Source organism: Macrotis lagotis, chromosome 7 (genome assembly GCF_037893015.1).
Source record: "Macrotis lagotis isolate mMagLag1 chromosome 7, bilby.v1.9.chrom.fasta, whole genome shotgun sequence".
NCBI classification, from domain to species: domain Eukaryota; kingdom Metazoa; phylum Chordata; class Mammalia; order Peramelemorphia; family Peramelidae; genus Macrotis; species Macrotis lagotis.
In genome coordinates, this window is record NC_133664.1 from 106,945,697 (window position 1) to 106,960,254 (window position 14,558).

The window sequence follows — 14,558 nt, forward strand, 5'->3', positions numbered from 1 at the left end:
GTAAACAATTGGTTCTCTCCAAAAGTAAATGACTTTTAAACCAATACTCAGATGAGAATATAAAAGAAATTCCATCTTAGAAACTGGAGTTTTGACTTATAAATGGCAAATCTTAACTGTCCTAGGTAATAGCTGCAAGCACTGGTGTTCCATTAACAAGCATACAAGGGTGGGACAAGTTGGTTCTCCAAGCTATTCTCGCTCTGTGTGTGTGTGTGTATTGTGCAGACACCAGCTGGAGATGCCGGGGCATTATTCTCATCTGGCTGCATTCTATGAGGACAAAAAAGGTGTGCTTCATGTTGGACAAGGAAAATCCAACTCTGTACACCCTGTTCACTGGCTGCCCTCCATCCATCGATATATGTACCCGGAGATGAAGGTGAGTGAGGTCCAACCACATTCTCACGCAACTTTGGAGGGAAGGACAACTACAGTACTTGTTAGTTTTTCCACTGCAGCTGTGCTGAAGCTTTATCTCTAAAACAGGTAAATATTGTCCATGTTTGAATTATATTTGATTCACAGCAATTAGATTCACAGATCCAGATCTGACAGGGTTCTCAGTCCATGTAGGCTTGGACCTCTTCATTTTATAGTTTAGGAAATTGAGAACCAGGGAAGTTAAGTGATTCACCCCAAATTTCATTAAGGCAATTAGCACAAAAGGTGAAATTTGAACCCTTTACTGTGTTCCAAAGCGGAAAAAAATTCCCCTGAGATTAATTTCCATGAGAATTAACCCCCATCTAGTAGCAGAGTCTAATTTTTTTGCCCTAGGAAGGTCTATCTTGATTTATTCATGAGTAGAAGTGCTAAGTACCCCAATTATTATGTATTATATAAATATATAACCAGCTGTTTATAAATTTAAAATATTGGTTAAATAAATTAAAAGTCTTTATCATTTGAATGGAACATGTCTTCATGTTGAACAATCACTGGTATTTCTTATATTTTGTTTATATTAAGTATGCAAGCTCAGAACTGGAGTAGTTTCCTCTTAAAGAACTTAAAACTATATGTTATCACATTCAGTTTTAATTAATGCATACTGTGGAAACAGTGTGAAGATCATCAGATTGCCTTCTGTTGAGGGGAGGGGGGGAAATTGTAAAATTCAAAACCTTACCAAAAATGATTGGTAGGAACTACTATTGTATACAATTGGACAACAAAATATTTATATAATAAAAAACATTTCATAACCATGTATTTGGAAAAGTAAAACATCAATAGAATAGATGTATCAGCATTATCAGCCTTGATTATAGTCTCATGTTCTTATTGGCCAAACTTCTCATAAAGGTAGTTAACTAAGACACAAACATTTTCTTCACATATCCTTAAATATACAAAGTTACCTTTATTGTAATGATGATGTGTTCACATTAAATAAGAAACTGTCCAAAAGAACAAGTTTTAAAATAAAATAATACCTAGGTACAATTGACTTCTTTATAGGCTTAAGCAGAACTTTTTCTTTTAATTATACTATGAATTATTAGGGAATTCAAAAGGCCTTCCTTAAAGGCATTTTTGGCATTCCTGCTTCAGGACTTCAGGCCCCTTTAGTGAAAGACAAAAATTCCCGTCAGCAACTAGTCAAAGGAAAAGCAACTTTCCTATTGCCCCAAGAGTGACCTTCCTCCTTCTTTGTTCTATGTTTCTCCCACTGTAGCCTATGAAATGTTACTCATGTAGCCAAAGGATGCTGTTGTTTTGTATGAAACCCTGACAAAATTTCCCAGTGATTTCAATAACTCTTCAGTTTTCTCACTGTTAAGAGTTGAATGAATGATCAGGACCATAACAGATTCTTGTGTAAAATGAAATAACCAGTTTTCATATAAAATGTTTGTTTTTCTGGCATATCGAGCTTTGAGCCATAAAATATCTCCACTCATACCAAAAATTTTTAATAAAAGAACCCAAAACATTTTTGAAGTTAACATTTAAGAAAAACATTTGACAAAGTTTGACAAAGATACATATTAATACATCCATTCTCTCCATCTCAAAGGAGGATCAGTTAATCTACATACATATAGAAGAAATTAAGAGTTTTAGTAGTAAAGTATTGTTGCTTGGCAAAAATTTTTCCTGATTGAAAAATCTTGATTGGATGGAAGAGAGCATCCTAAGTAGAAAGTCAAACTGATGGAAAAAATTCAAGTTATAGGCAGAGGTCATTGGGTAGATAGATTTGTGAGATAGATGTTAGGGAGCTTGGGTAGATTTAAGTTCAGACAATGAAAGGCATAATAATTCATACTTAAGGAATTTGGACATTGTTTTAATGAGGCATCACTGAAAAAATTTCATGGAAGAGTGACATAAAAGGGTCATTTTAGGAAGATTAAACTTATGTCTAGGATGGATTGGAGGGGTAAGATTAGAGGCAGAGTAGCCTCCAGATACCCTGAATGACCTCAGGGTAGCTTGAGTCTATTGCTTTAGTAGAGGTGGGGGAAGATGGCAATGGGAATTTGGAAATGGAAAGGAAGAAGAAAAACTTGGGAGACATTCCCCAAATAAGAAGAAATAGGTTTTGGAATGATTTGATATCTGGGGATTTGGAAGAATAATAAAAAATGAAAAATATAAAAATAATTCAAAATTACAAATTGAAGAAATAAAAAATAACAGGTTCATTTGGAAGAATGAACAATGTAATAGGAACTGAGGATAAAGCTAACAGGAAACAATTTGGGTTGGGAAAAAGTTTTATTTTAGACGTGTTTAGTTTGCTATAATGGTAGAATCTCTGTCAGGGTTTTAATCTAGGTTCTATAAAACAACAATAGTAGGTCTGGGAATTTGGATAAGGAGAATATTTTGATAGCTGTTTCAGTATAACTTATTTCTTTTGCCATATGTATTTTATTTTATGCATTTAAAACAATATTTTGAGAAATCCACAGGCTTTACTAAACAGTCATACCAGGTTCAGGATATAAAGATTAAGAATCCCTGGGGTGGCTAGGTGGTGCAGTGGATAGAGCACCAGCCCTGGAGTCAGGAATACCAGAGTTCAAATCTGGCCTCAGACACTTAATAATTATCTAATTGTGTGGCCTTGGGCAAGTCATTTAACCCCATTTGCCTTGCAAAAAAAAAAAAAGATTAAGAATCCATGATGTAAGTAGAGATGTCTCCAAACAGAAATGTGGAAATATAGCTTTAGGAGTCATCCAGAAACAAGTAGTAGAAATGGGAATGCATGAGAAAAACAGAGTCTAAGGACAATTGCTGCATGTTGTGGTTTTTCTCAGTAGAAGAGGACAAGAGAAAAAACTAATGAAGGAGCAAGATGAGCTTTTTAACTAGTCTAAAAATTTCTGGTTCCTTCAATTGATTTTTTTTTGGATGACAGTTTTGAGTCCCCTTACCCTGTAGTATCTGTTAGGTTACTCTGAAGTGCTTGACCTTGCTGATGCCCTGACTTAAAAATGAGAATTCAGCATTCCAGATATGGCAGGGGTGGGGTACCTCTGGCCCATGGCCCATATTGGTCTGGTGTTGCCAAGGCAACTGAAGGTGGGACTCAAAATTTAATGAATCTGGGAGCTTTGTAGTGATGAATGCGATGTTTGACCAAATATAGCCCATGAATTAAATTATAAATATCCAAATGACCCTTGACAGAAAAAAAGGTTCCTCACCCTGAGATATGGTTTGATTGGAGCCAAGTACAACCAAAATTCTCAACATCTTCATTCCAGAGGCTGGCTGGGGATACTGCTTTGTTTCTTGAACTTGGCATGCCTATGTTGAATCTCATCCTGTGGCATTTCAAACTATTCATGTCTTTCTCCTTCACAGATCACACATCCAGCTGGCTGTATGTCTCAGTTTATTAAATTCTTTGGGGAGCAAATCCTTATCCTTTGGAAGTTTGCTTTGCTTCGAAAACGCATTTTGATATTCTCTCCTCCACCTGTGGGAGTTGTGTGCTATAGAGGTAAAGTGACAGCTAAAGAAGGGATAGGCGCCAGGTTTTGAGTGTTTCTACTAGCACCAAATGTTAGAGACTCTGGCCATTGCTAGAATAGGACCAGATGAAGAAAGGAATAGAGTAGTTTCTAAGCTTCTTATTGGTGATGATCATTTTGAGTGATATTAATACTAAACAATAAGATAGGTAAACAGGAGGGGCTGATCACCTCTACTGGGGCAGTAATACTGATGGGAACTTCAAACAAATATTTGGGGTGCATTTTCTAAGGGAATATGGTAGGTTTAGATATTAGCAATTATATGATGACCACAGGCCCAATATAGAGTTGAAAGGAACCCAAATAAGTTTAATCTCCTCACTTAATAGATGAGGTCTGAGACTATTCCTAAGATTTAGAGAGGTCATTCATTGTGTCCAATCTTCCCATTTTATCCATAAAGAGAGGGCCAGAGAGGTTAGTTGACTTACCCTAGGAGCCAACTAGCTAATGTCTAAGGCAGTAGAGAGATTTGATAGACAATATGCAGCAATGCATTTTTTTGATATGGCATTTTTTGAAATTATTTCATTAGTCTATACATATTTTAAGGGCTTTCATTTCAGTTTTTTAATTTGATGGAATTGAGGCAGTGTGAGAGAGACAAATGTTTGTAACTGGGCAGAGTATGAACTCTTCCTGACTCCAAGCCTGTAGCACTCCATCCATTATAATCTGGTTTCTTTTTTGTCACAGTTGGGATTGTAGACTGCTATATTAGTTTATCCCTTTATATGAGGCAGTAGGGTATTATGTGACCTTGGGCCACAGTTTCCTCACTTGTAAAAGGAGGGGGTTGTATTCAGTGACTTTCAAAGTTCTTTCCAGTTCTGTGATCCTTAAGTTTCTTGACTCAAATTTACCTATTTTGAAATGAAGAGTATAATCCCCAATCTCAACATATCCCATGATGTGGATAACACTGTTAAAGTTTTATTCATACCAGTTTGATTATATAGGCAGAACTATTTTTAAAATTTTAATGTATAACTATTATAAACAATTGAAAGAAATAAAGAATAGTTAAGGAGAAAATTACATTTCAGAATTGTTTGCTTCTACTGACATTAACTCCTGCCTCCATGACTGGGCTATCCCATAGCTAATATTACTCTTTCTATTCTATGCTTAAGTTTTTTTTTTTGTTTGTTTTTTTAGTTTTTGCAAGGCAATGGGGTTAAGTGGCTTGCCCAAGGCCACACAGCTAGGTAATTAAGTGTCTTGAGGCCGGATTTGAACTCGGGTACTCCTGACTCCAGGGCCGGTGCTGTATCCACTGTGCCACCTAGCCACCCCTATACTTAATTTTCTTATTTGGAAATGTTGCATTTTATACTTTTAGGATAATGGCCATATTTACCTTTGATTTCATTAAGCCTCATTTTACATTTGAGACCTTTTCAGTGAACTCTGAAGATCAGAGGATGCTTTTCTTTGGTCCCACAGCTAAAAATATTAGAACAGTGGGAAAGGAGGAGATACAGCGAACAGAAGATAGTATACCTTCAGAGGGGTGGGATAAATGGTGGCAATCACTTCTAAACAGCATCTCTCTTTTCTGCTTCTCCACAGTATACTGCTGCTGCTGTCTGGCTAATGTTTCTTTGCCGGGAATAGGAGGAACAATTCCTGAATCTAAACCCTTTTTTTATGTGAATGTGGCAGATATCGAGAGCCTGGAGATAGAAGTGTCTTATGTGGCTTGTGAGTGTGGTGCCATTTCCCCTTGATTCTGATATGCATTTCTCTTCTTTATGCTTGGAGGGCAATATTTTTAGAAGGGTTGTTCAACCCAAGCCAGACTAATCTCCTGGGAGACAAAGTGTACCAGGAAAAACTGGTAGGGCCTAATCCAAGCATCTTCCAGAACATTCACTTGCACCTGTGCCCAATTAGAGACGTTTATTTGCGAAGACAACCTTCTGATTGAGTCCAGTACAGATGGGCTGTATATAACCCCAATGAGGTGCTCACTGCTGCTAAGCAATCTTACTCTAACCTCCCTTTCAACTTACTCTACACAGCATTTCTTCCAAATCTTCACTCTTCAAACCTCCCCCACCCCGCCATTTTTTGAGCTGAGAGCCTCCCCTCATATTTTAACCTAGATATAGCTTGCTTTGAATATCTATGCTTGCATGTTGTTTTGCCCTATTGGAGTACAAGCTCCTTGAGGGTAGGGGCTTTCTTTGGCCTCTTTTTGTATCCCCCAGTTCAGAATAGGCTCTTAAAAATGTTTATTGATTGACTTTGAGTCCCTCTTCTTTTGAGAGCCAAGGGGCAGAGGGAACATTTTATTCAGTGCCTACAATGTACCATTATCTCATTTGATCATTGTTTCCTCTTTATTTCTGGATGACTTGAAAACTGTTATGGAATTCCCCGATGAAACCCAGTCTGGTTTCCTGATTCTAGGCCTTGGCTTCTACAGGTACAACAGAGAAGATTTTTGAAGAGAAGCATGATTTGTATGATGTTTATGTGGACAACCAGAATGTGAAGACACACCATGAACATTTGCAGCCACTGCTTAAGCTCAATAGTGCAGATAAAGAAAAATACCGGAGACTTAATGAGCAGAGGTGGGGGGCGGGGGGGGGGGTGCAAGTATGAGTGGTGGGAGGGAAGGGGGTAAAATGTGGACAACTGGTTTTGGGAGGGAGAAGGTACAGGGAGAATGGAGATATAGAGTTGTTCACACAGGACCACTTGTAATACTTCTCACTCTAGAAGAAAAGGAAAGAAACATTAAGCAGTTCTATGTGTTAGTCACTAAGCAGTGGAAAGAAGACAGAAAATGGGATGGAAGAGCCTAGGAAGTAGAGGTACAAAGGGAGAGAGGCCTGGTCCAGAAGGTTAGGAACCAGGCCAGGAGAGAGACTTCCAAGAGGAATTCACCAATGGGAGAACTTTGCAAACAGGAAACATACATGTTTTATGTTCTACCCTCTCCCTGGGAATTTTCTTGCCCTTTCATAACAGCTGTGTAATCTTAGATGAAGGCAAGCTCCTTCTGTAATTATCCCCTTTACCCAAATTGATGAGCGCCTAGGGAGTTCATCCTGTTGATCTACTTGACACAGATCCACACTAGAGTGCCTCACCTCTTAAGCATTAGTGTAACATCTGGGCAAACAAAGGGCTTGAAGAGAAGGGAAAAGTCTGTGTTGATTAGTTCTCTCTTGCCCAGACTGTTGCTTCTTTTTCTTCACTCATCTGTTTCCACACTGCTGGGTCTGCCCCTTCAATTAGTTAGGGAGACTAGTGTTACCATCCAGCTGTCTGCACACCATTCTGGAATTCTCAGGTAGTCTGCTGTCCATGAGCAAATATTTAACTGTATTCTTTAAAACAGGCAGATGCTGTTATACTCTCAGGAGGTGGGTGAGGATTGTAACCCATGTGAAGAAGACCTCTTTGTCCTGTAAGTTGATTCCTTTTAAGGAATTAGGGATATTCCTTTTACAGGGTTGGTTAATAGTATAAATTGTTTTGATTCTCCTTTGTTCTGCATCAGTTCATAGAAATCTTCTGAAGTTTATCCTAATTGCATTTTAAAATTTTTTATGGCACAATTAGTATTCTAACTACATCTCTCTGCCATAATTTGTTCAGTCATTTCCTGATTAATAACACTTCTTTGGGTTCACTTTTTTGTCATTCCAAATAAATAGCTATATATATGTATTTAATGGTAGCACTAAATCAAAAGACAGACATTTTAGTAAAATTGTGGGCAGAGTTCTAAATGAAACAAGATTAGTAGTTTCAACCATAAACTAAGCCATTTGCTAATGGCTGCTCTTATTAATAAGCATTCTTTGAAATAGTTTTTACATTTTCATTTATTCTGTAGCTACAGACCAATCACTGAGATAATCATTATTAGGCTATCATTTTAGCTATTCTATCCTAGATTAGTTTTTTTTTAGCGTTCTTGAAATAACTCATTCTGTATTTGTACATTATACCAATTAAATGTGAACTTACTCATTTCAGGATTCATTGCAAGTTGTTGAGACAGTTTGGTACATTTTTATTAAGCACCTGGCTGTGTGATCCTGATCAACTCATTTAACATCTCCAATGTTCTAGAAAATTCTTTTAAGATTAGAAATGGCAGAGAAGGTTCTATTCTGTATTGGTAGGGGACAGTTTCCTCACCTGTGCCTTCCTGTACCAGGGAAATAACAGGTTTATTCCTGTGTCTAATAAGAAATTATGGTAGGTGCTAGAAAAACAAAAGTCTTTCCTTCAAAGGGCTTACTTTAGGGGTGGCTAGATGGCACAATGAATAGAGCACCGACCCTGGAGTCAGGAGTACCTGAGTTCAAATCTGGCCTCAGACAATAATTACCTAGCTGTGTGGTCTTGGGCAAGCCACTTAACCCTATTGCCTTGCAAAAAGACAAACAAACAAAAAAACTAACAAAGGGCTTACTTTACCCTAGCCCAGAGTTCTTAACCTGTAATTCTTGAATCCCAAAAGGATCAATAGATAGACTGAGGGGAAGTTTCTATGAACCTGGAATGGAAAAAAAAGTTGTACCTTAATTTTTACTAATTGAAATTGAGCATTTCTTTCAGTAATGAATGTAGGCAAGGAAGTTCATAGGTGTTTTTAGATTGATAGAAGACTCAGTAGCAGAAAAAATGGTTAGGGACCCCTGCATTAGGAATACCTAATATATAGAGAAATAAGTAAATATAAGATTATTGTTAGCAGAAGAGCATATTAACAATGATAGGGATTAAATGAGAATTTCAAGAAGATGGCTCTAAGCTGATCCTTGAAGGAAGCTAAAGTTTTTAAGAAACATTTCCTTTCTCTCCTCTCTTCATTAGAGCAGAGGCAGGGGGACTAAAGGACTCAAAATTCAATAAACCTAGAGTTTCAGGAGTGCATTCAGTGTTCGACTAAATATAGCCCTTGAATGATGCTATAAATATTCTGCTGTTCCATTTCTCATATTATAACTTGGGCACTGCAGGTTTTTCCTAGAGCAGAACAACAGGATATTCCAGACTTTGCTGGAGGTCTCCGCAAGCCAGGACAAGACCCTGACAGCAGAGCATGCCCGGGGCATGGGCCTGGACCCCCAAGGGGACCGAAGCTTTCTTCTGGACCTGCTGGAAGCATATGGCATTGATGTGATGTTAGTCATTGATAATCCCTGCTGCCCATAGAGAGGTGAAGTAATGACTCCTTCGTGTGAAGAGAAGCATCCCTGGTGTTCAACTCACTGGCTCCCAAAGGATTTCGCTTTTATTTAACAAATTTCTATGAAAGAATATTATTTATACTTTTCAACAAATGTAACTTCTACATTTTCCTTCCCCCCCTTCTCTCCCCCTCAATTGAATAACCTTGGTTTTGTATTCTGGGGGATCTTCTAGAGTGACTCAGGGATGAGACCAAGTGGAAGATCTGTCACCAGGATGGGTTACTGGAAGTCCACTTCTCTAAATCACTGGGAATGGACTTCAGGAAGATTGTAGAATTTTTGTTAACTGGCAAGTTTGAGAAAAGACATCCATCTCTCCAGTATGAATGAAATATACCATTATCTGAAGGCAAGGGACCAGATAACCTCAAGTCCCTGGATGCATTTTAGGATTTTGAGCCTTTGATCTTAGGATTTTCTGTTTGGTGACAGTGATTTTCAGGGCAGGACCCAAGTTTGATTCCTGATCTAAGTACTACTGTAAACTATGAATGTCATAGAAAAGATGCAAGAGTTGAATGAGGCCCTAAAACCTTTTCACTGTTGAAGGTCATTTATTCCCCTTTCCCTCCGTTCTACATTCTAGTTCAAGCTATAGCTTGAATGGGGCAGGAATTGATCAGCACACCTGCTGTTAAAAGTTTCCCTCCCATTTAATTTCTACCGAGGGTTATGTATAGCTGAATTTAAAGGGCAGGGTTTATTTTACAGCAAAGAAAATGGCATGAAACTAAAAAGGTTAAACTCTTCAAAGGCTTATAGCAGACCTTCTATGCCAGAATCTAGTGAAGATGTGGGCTGATTAGCTCAATTAGAATATTAAACAAAGCTAAGGAAATGGATGTGATCTCTTTTAAAGGCCCTGTTTATCTTCAGCAAGACAGGCTACTTATGGCATTCTAGTTACTGAATTCTAGTTACTGAAACTGGGGGACAGAGAAGTTTAATTTATTCCCTTCCTAAGTAGGAAGGAACCTGAACAGTGCCTTCTCTGGGGGGAGCGGTCAAGAAACCACTGAACAGGAGTTGTGGAAGCATCCATGTTCTTAGAGCTTTCAGTCTGGATGTGTTTCACAGCTATGTTCTAAGGGGCGAGTGACCGCCTTCCTGTTAACTTGGAACTGTTGGTCAGCACCAGTGAGCAGCTTGCTCTGGGAGTGACAATCTAGTCCCATGGAAATGGTGGCGAAGGAGCTGCTCTTTCTATTTGGCCAGCTTCAGAGCCCTGGCTGGTGCTGAAAAGTGCTTTCTCCCCATTCTTGCACAGTTATTTTAACATGGACATATGTGACCATGACCACAACCCATCAGATGAATTGCTATAGCTGGGAAGAACAGCGAGGAGACAGCAAACCATATTTTTTACCATCAGGGCTGACAAAGGCTTCTGCTTTCTTTAGAAGTTTTTGCTGAGCCTGGCTTTTAGGGTGTGAAATGAATAATACTGTGAAAATGAAGTTATACTTGATGGTAATACAAAAACATTCTCCACATTCAGGGTATAACTTCTTTTGGTAGATACACAAAAAATGGACTTAATGAATTTCTTTTTTTCTTTTTGCTATGGGCAATGGCCAGCATTCATTCCAGTGATGCAAGTATTTATAAAAAAAAAAAATCTAACTTCGTTTTTGGAATATCCTGAGCTTCCCCCCCAATTATTCCTTGTCTTTAAAATGTCCCCATGCTCATAGGATCTAAGGCTTTAAAAGACTTTTGAGGATAGTTGTTATCCACTAATTTTGCCTTATACTAATAAGTAAGGCTCTCTCCTCTAATCCCTGCAGAATTAAAGCATCTGTATCTAATCACCATCAAATCCCTTGAAGCAGACTGGAAACTAAAAGCCTGGACCTCATGATGGAAAGGCATTAAGGAACACAGAGCTCAGAACTACTTGGAGAGGCATTAGCCAGCACAAGCCATTCTGTGGATTCCAAATGTCTCCTGCTTTAAAGTCCAGCTCATTTTGCAAAGAGCTAGACAATGGCAGTCCTCATTGCTCTATGGCAAGGAGCTTTCTGGATCTAGTTATTCCTGAAGTATTCCTTCTCGCTACTACAATGATTATCATTATGGTTTTGCAATACTAGACCAGGGGCTTTGTATACTATTAAGCCATAGGAAACATTCCCTATCTTGAAATAGAAAATAATTTGCTCTTAGGGCATGAGCCATCAAAACATCATGGTTGTGTTTCATTCCTATTTTGAGGAGTGAGGAGAAAAAGGAACGTGAGGGATTTGCCTAGGTCAAGGCTGTCCAACCTAACTTTTAAAAGTTTTTATTGAAACAACAAACTATTTTCATTTGCTATTTTAGTGAGAGCTCTGTGGTAGTTCGGCTTTGTTTACTAAAGCATTTAGTAACCCACAAGTGTGCTGCATGAGATTGCACTGCAGTCACATATTGGACAGGTAGAAGGTGTGGGATATATAAGTTAAAGCAAAACTTGAAACATATTATGTATATGTTTAAAAAAAACTCATACCAAAACAACTATGGATTCATCACATTTCAACCTGACCAGTGGAGGATAATTTAAAACCTTAATCATGCTCTTGTTCTTCAAATCAGATGTTTATGTTTTGAGCAAAGTAGAAAATTCTTTAAAATAGTCAGAATTTAGAGCTTTTATTTGGGGTCTTTTGGGGAAACCTCCTTTGAAGAACAGCAATTAAATTGACTTTTTGATGGCAGTGGTGTTCCCCAGTCATGGAAAGAGAACAACTTAGGCCCTAAGCCCCAGGGGAGCTCTGGCCAGGGTGGGTTTATGCCAACAGTCTTGCCAATCCCAGCAGATACTAGATCCTGCCTGTAAAGACTGAAGGGCATGAAGAGTCCATGTTTAATCCAAGATCTGATGCTCCATAATAGCAAGGACAAAAATCTGGGTAAGACCCAAGGATAGAGGTGGTGAGTAGGTGTCTCACCAAGATTTGTTTTTGCACTTGTCTGATGGGAGCATGAATCCCAGGATTTAAGTGCTAATTCATTCCTCCTCTACCCTGACTGCAGACCAACCCTCTTACCTTTGTAGTGCCCATGCATCTGTTGTGATGATCAAAGGACTTATTAAAAAATTGATGCTACCACTGTTACACAACTATCAAATACTGGAGTGGAGGGCAGAAGGTTGGAAAGGTGAAAGGGAATGGAGTTCATGCTCTTTAGCATGTCCTTAGAGCATGTGATTAAAAATCTTAGTAATTTGGTTACTAATAGGTCTAAGCACTAAAGAGCTATAGAAGATTACTAATGTTACTAATCCTACAAATTAAATGACTAAAAGATTTCAGAATTATAATTTTGGAAGAAGGCAATCTCATATAAAGGAAACTTGCCCTAAGAAGCTTCAGAAATGATTTCACATTTTAGTAGAGGGATGGGAATTGCTATCACATATGAATATTTTCTCAGGAAATAAGATTTATTTATTTCTGAAGGAGACAACATAGTTACACCAACTGCAAATGAAATCTATTTTCTTAGAAAGTAATAAAGCTGGGGCAGCTAAGTGGCACAGTAGATAGAGCACCAGTCCTGGAGTCAGGAGGAACTGATTTCAAATCTGGCCTCAGACACTTGATTACCTATCTGTATGGGCAAGTCACTTAATCCCATTGCCTTGCAAAAAAAAAACCACAAGATTAGGTGTCATCACTTCATTCACTTTGACCATTTTAGAAGCACCTTTTAAATTTAAGGGGAAAAAAAAACCTGGTGTAGCTGAATATAATCTGATTTCTCTTGCCTTATGACAATTCAGTTTCCTGAACAACTTAAAAGTGGAAAGCATATCAATGTCCTGGTTCTTTAACCAATTTTATCCATAACAAAAACTTGATTCCTTCTCCCTCATTCCCCTTTCCCTGAATAAATCACCTGCTACATAAAGGAATCTGTAGGATGATATTACTAATGCTTAGATCCAAGAAAGGCTAGGGTTAACCTTAATGATAAGACTAAAAAAAAGACATTTGAATCTGTTGTACAAATGGTTGCTATATAATTTATATCATACTGTATAGATCTGAGCCAAGTCGACTACAGAGGTTGGTATGACCACAGTCCTGGAAAATAGTTTTTACAATTAAAATTCACATTTTAACATGAGTACATGGGTTGTAATCACTCTATGGTTGCTACATTCCACTCCTTTTGACTGTGAAGGGCCTTGTGGTTGGTGAGGGGGCTTGCCTCTGCCTGGGTCTATGCTGGGACATGGAGCTTCTCAACTGCAATGTCATATCCTTGTGTGATGTCTGAAAGAGCTGCTCTAAGAGGCCCACACTTCCCTTTGAAACAGTAGCCATTCCTGGGAGTTCAAGGAGAAGACAGGATAAATTTACAAGTTCATCCTGAAGAGTCATTCTACTTCTGTTGAATGTTTATCCTGGAGTAAGGGATGCAGTTAAGCTTTGTGGAAAATATTACAGGGGGTAGGTACTAAAACTGATTTCACAGGTAGAAGAACCTGCCTCTGCCAATGTCTATCAGTATCTTTGCTATAACTTACTTTATGGTTTCTTAATATGAATTTCACAAATCAAGTATTTCAGGGTACAATGAACTTGAGGTAAAAAATACCCTTATTTTCACTATAATTGAAAATGAGTCTTTCAATTATGACTATAAGGCAAGAAATCACAGAATCACTTCAGTAGATGACCAAAAGGATGCACAAAAAGTTAAGAAGCCGTATCTTGAGGTCTGCCTGCAGCAAAGGTATCAAATGTGCTGCATCAGATGGAAATGTAACTGGGAAATAATGAAATAAAAATATAACACAGATGATGCTAATAAGTAGCTTTTAAAGTTCACTCCATAGAAATCATGTATAGTGTAGTGCCCTGGTTTCTTTCTGTATAACACTAGTTTACAGTACCTGAAAAATAAAGTCAATTATCCGGGGTCATAAAAGCCAATATCATTTGTTAAAAATTATATTCTAATGTAATCCATTTCCTAAATTTGGTAAATGATAAAGATTAGATTTTATTTCATTTTATTTTTTATTTCTTGGTGGGGTGGGTGCAGTGTTATTTTCTGAGACTATTAATGCTGATAAGCAACTCTGAAATAAACTCATTCTATTCCTTTCCTGTCTTACCAAAGCACACTATTATCAACAAATTTACAGAAATGTATTGTTCTAAGACTAGTTTTCATACTAGATTTTCTGTTGCCCAATGTTATTCCTTTATATCCCACTTATATATTTTGTTTCTTTACAAGTTAAGGTAAGTATGGAGAAAAGCAAAGAAATATGGATTTTATCTTAGAGAGTAAACTCACAAAGGAAGAGTTGGCCTTATCACCAATAAAACAAAAG

At 37.8% G+C, this 14,558-nt stretch overlaps 1 protein-coding gene across 1 annotated transcript in view; it reads left to right on the forward strand.

Moving 5' to 3' along the window:
- Positions 1-13,339, forward strand: part of DENND11 (DENN domain containing 11) — a 52,940-nt gene extending 39,601 nt beyond the window's left edge. Inside the window, exons 4-9 of the mRNA XM_074193542.1 lie at positions 229-382; positions 3,826-3,964; positions 5,571-5,702; positions 6,430-6,580; positions 7,354-7,422; positions 8,990-13,339. Of these exons, the coding sequence (XP_074049643.1) occupies positions 229-382; positions 3,826-3,964; positions 5,571-5,702; positions 6,430-6,580; positions 7,354-7,422; positions 8,990-9,185 (841 nt within the window). The 3' untranslated portion in view covers positions 9,186-13,339. The remainder of the gene's footprint in view (positions 1-228; positions 383-3,825; positions 3,965-5,570; positions 5,703-6,429; positions 6,581-7,353; positions 7,423-8,989) is intronic.
- Positions 13,340-14,558: the final 1,219 nt, after the last annotated feature.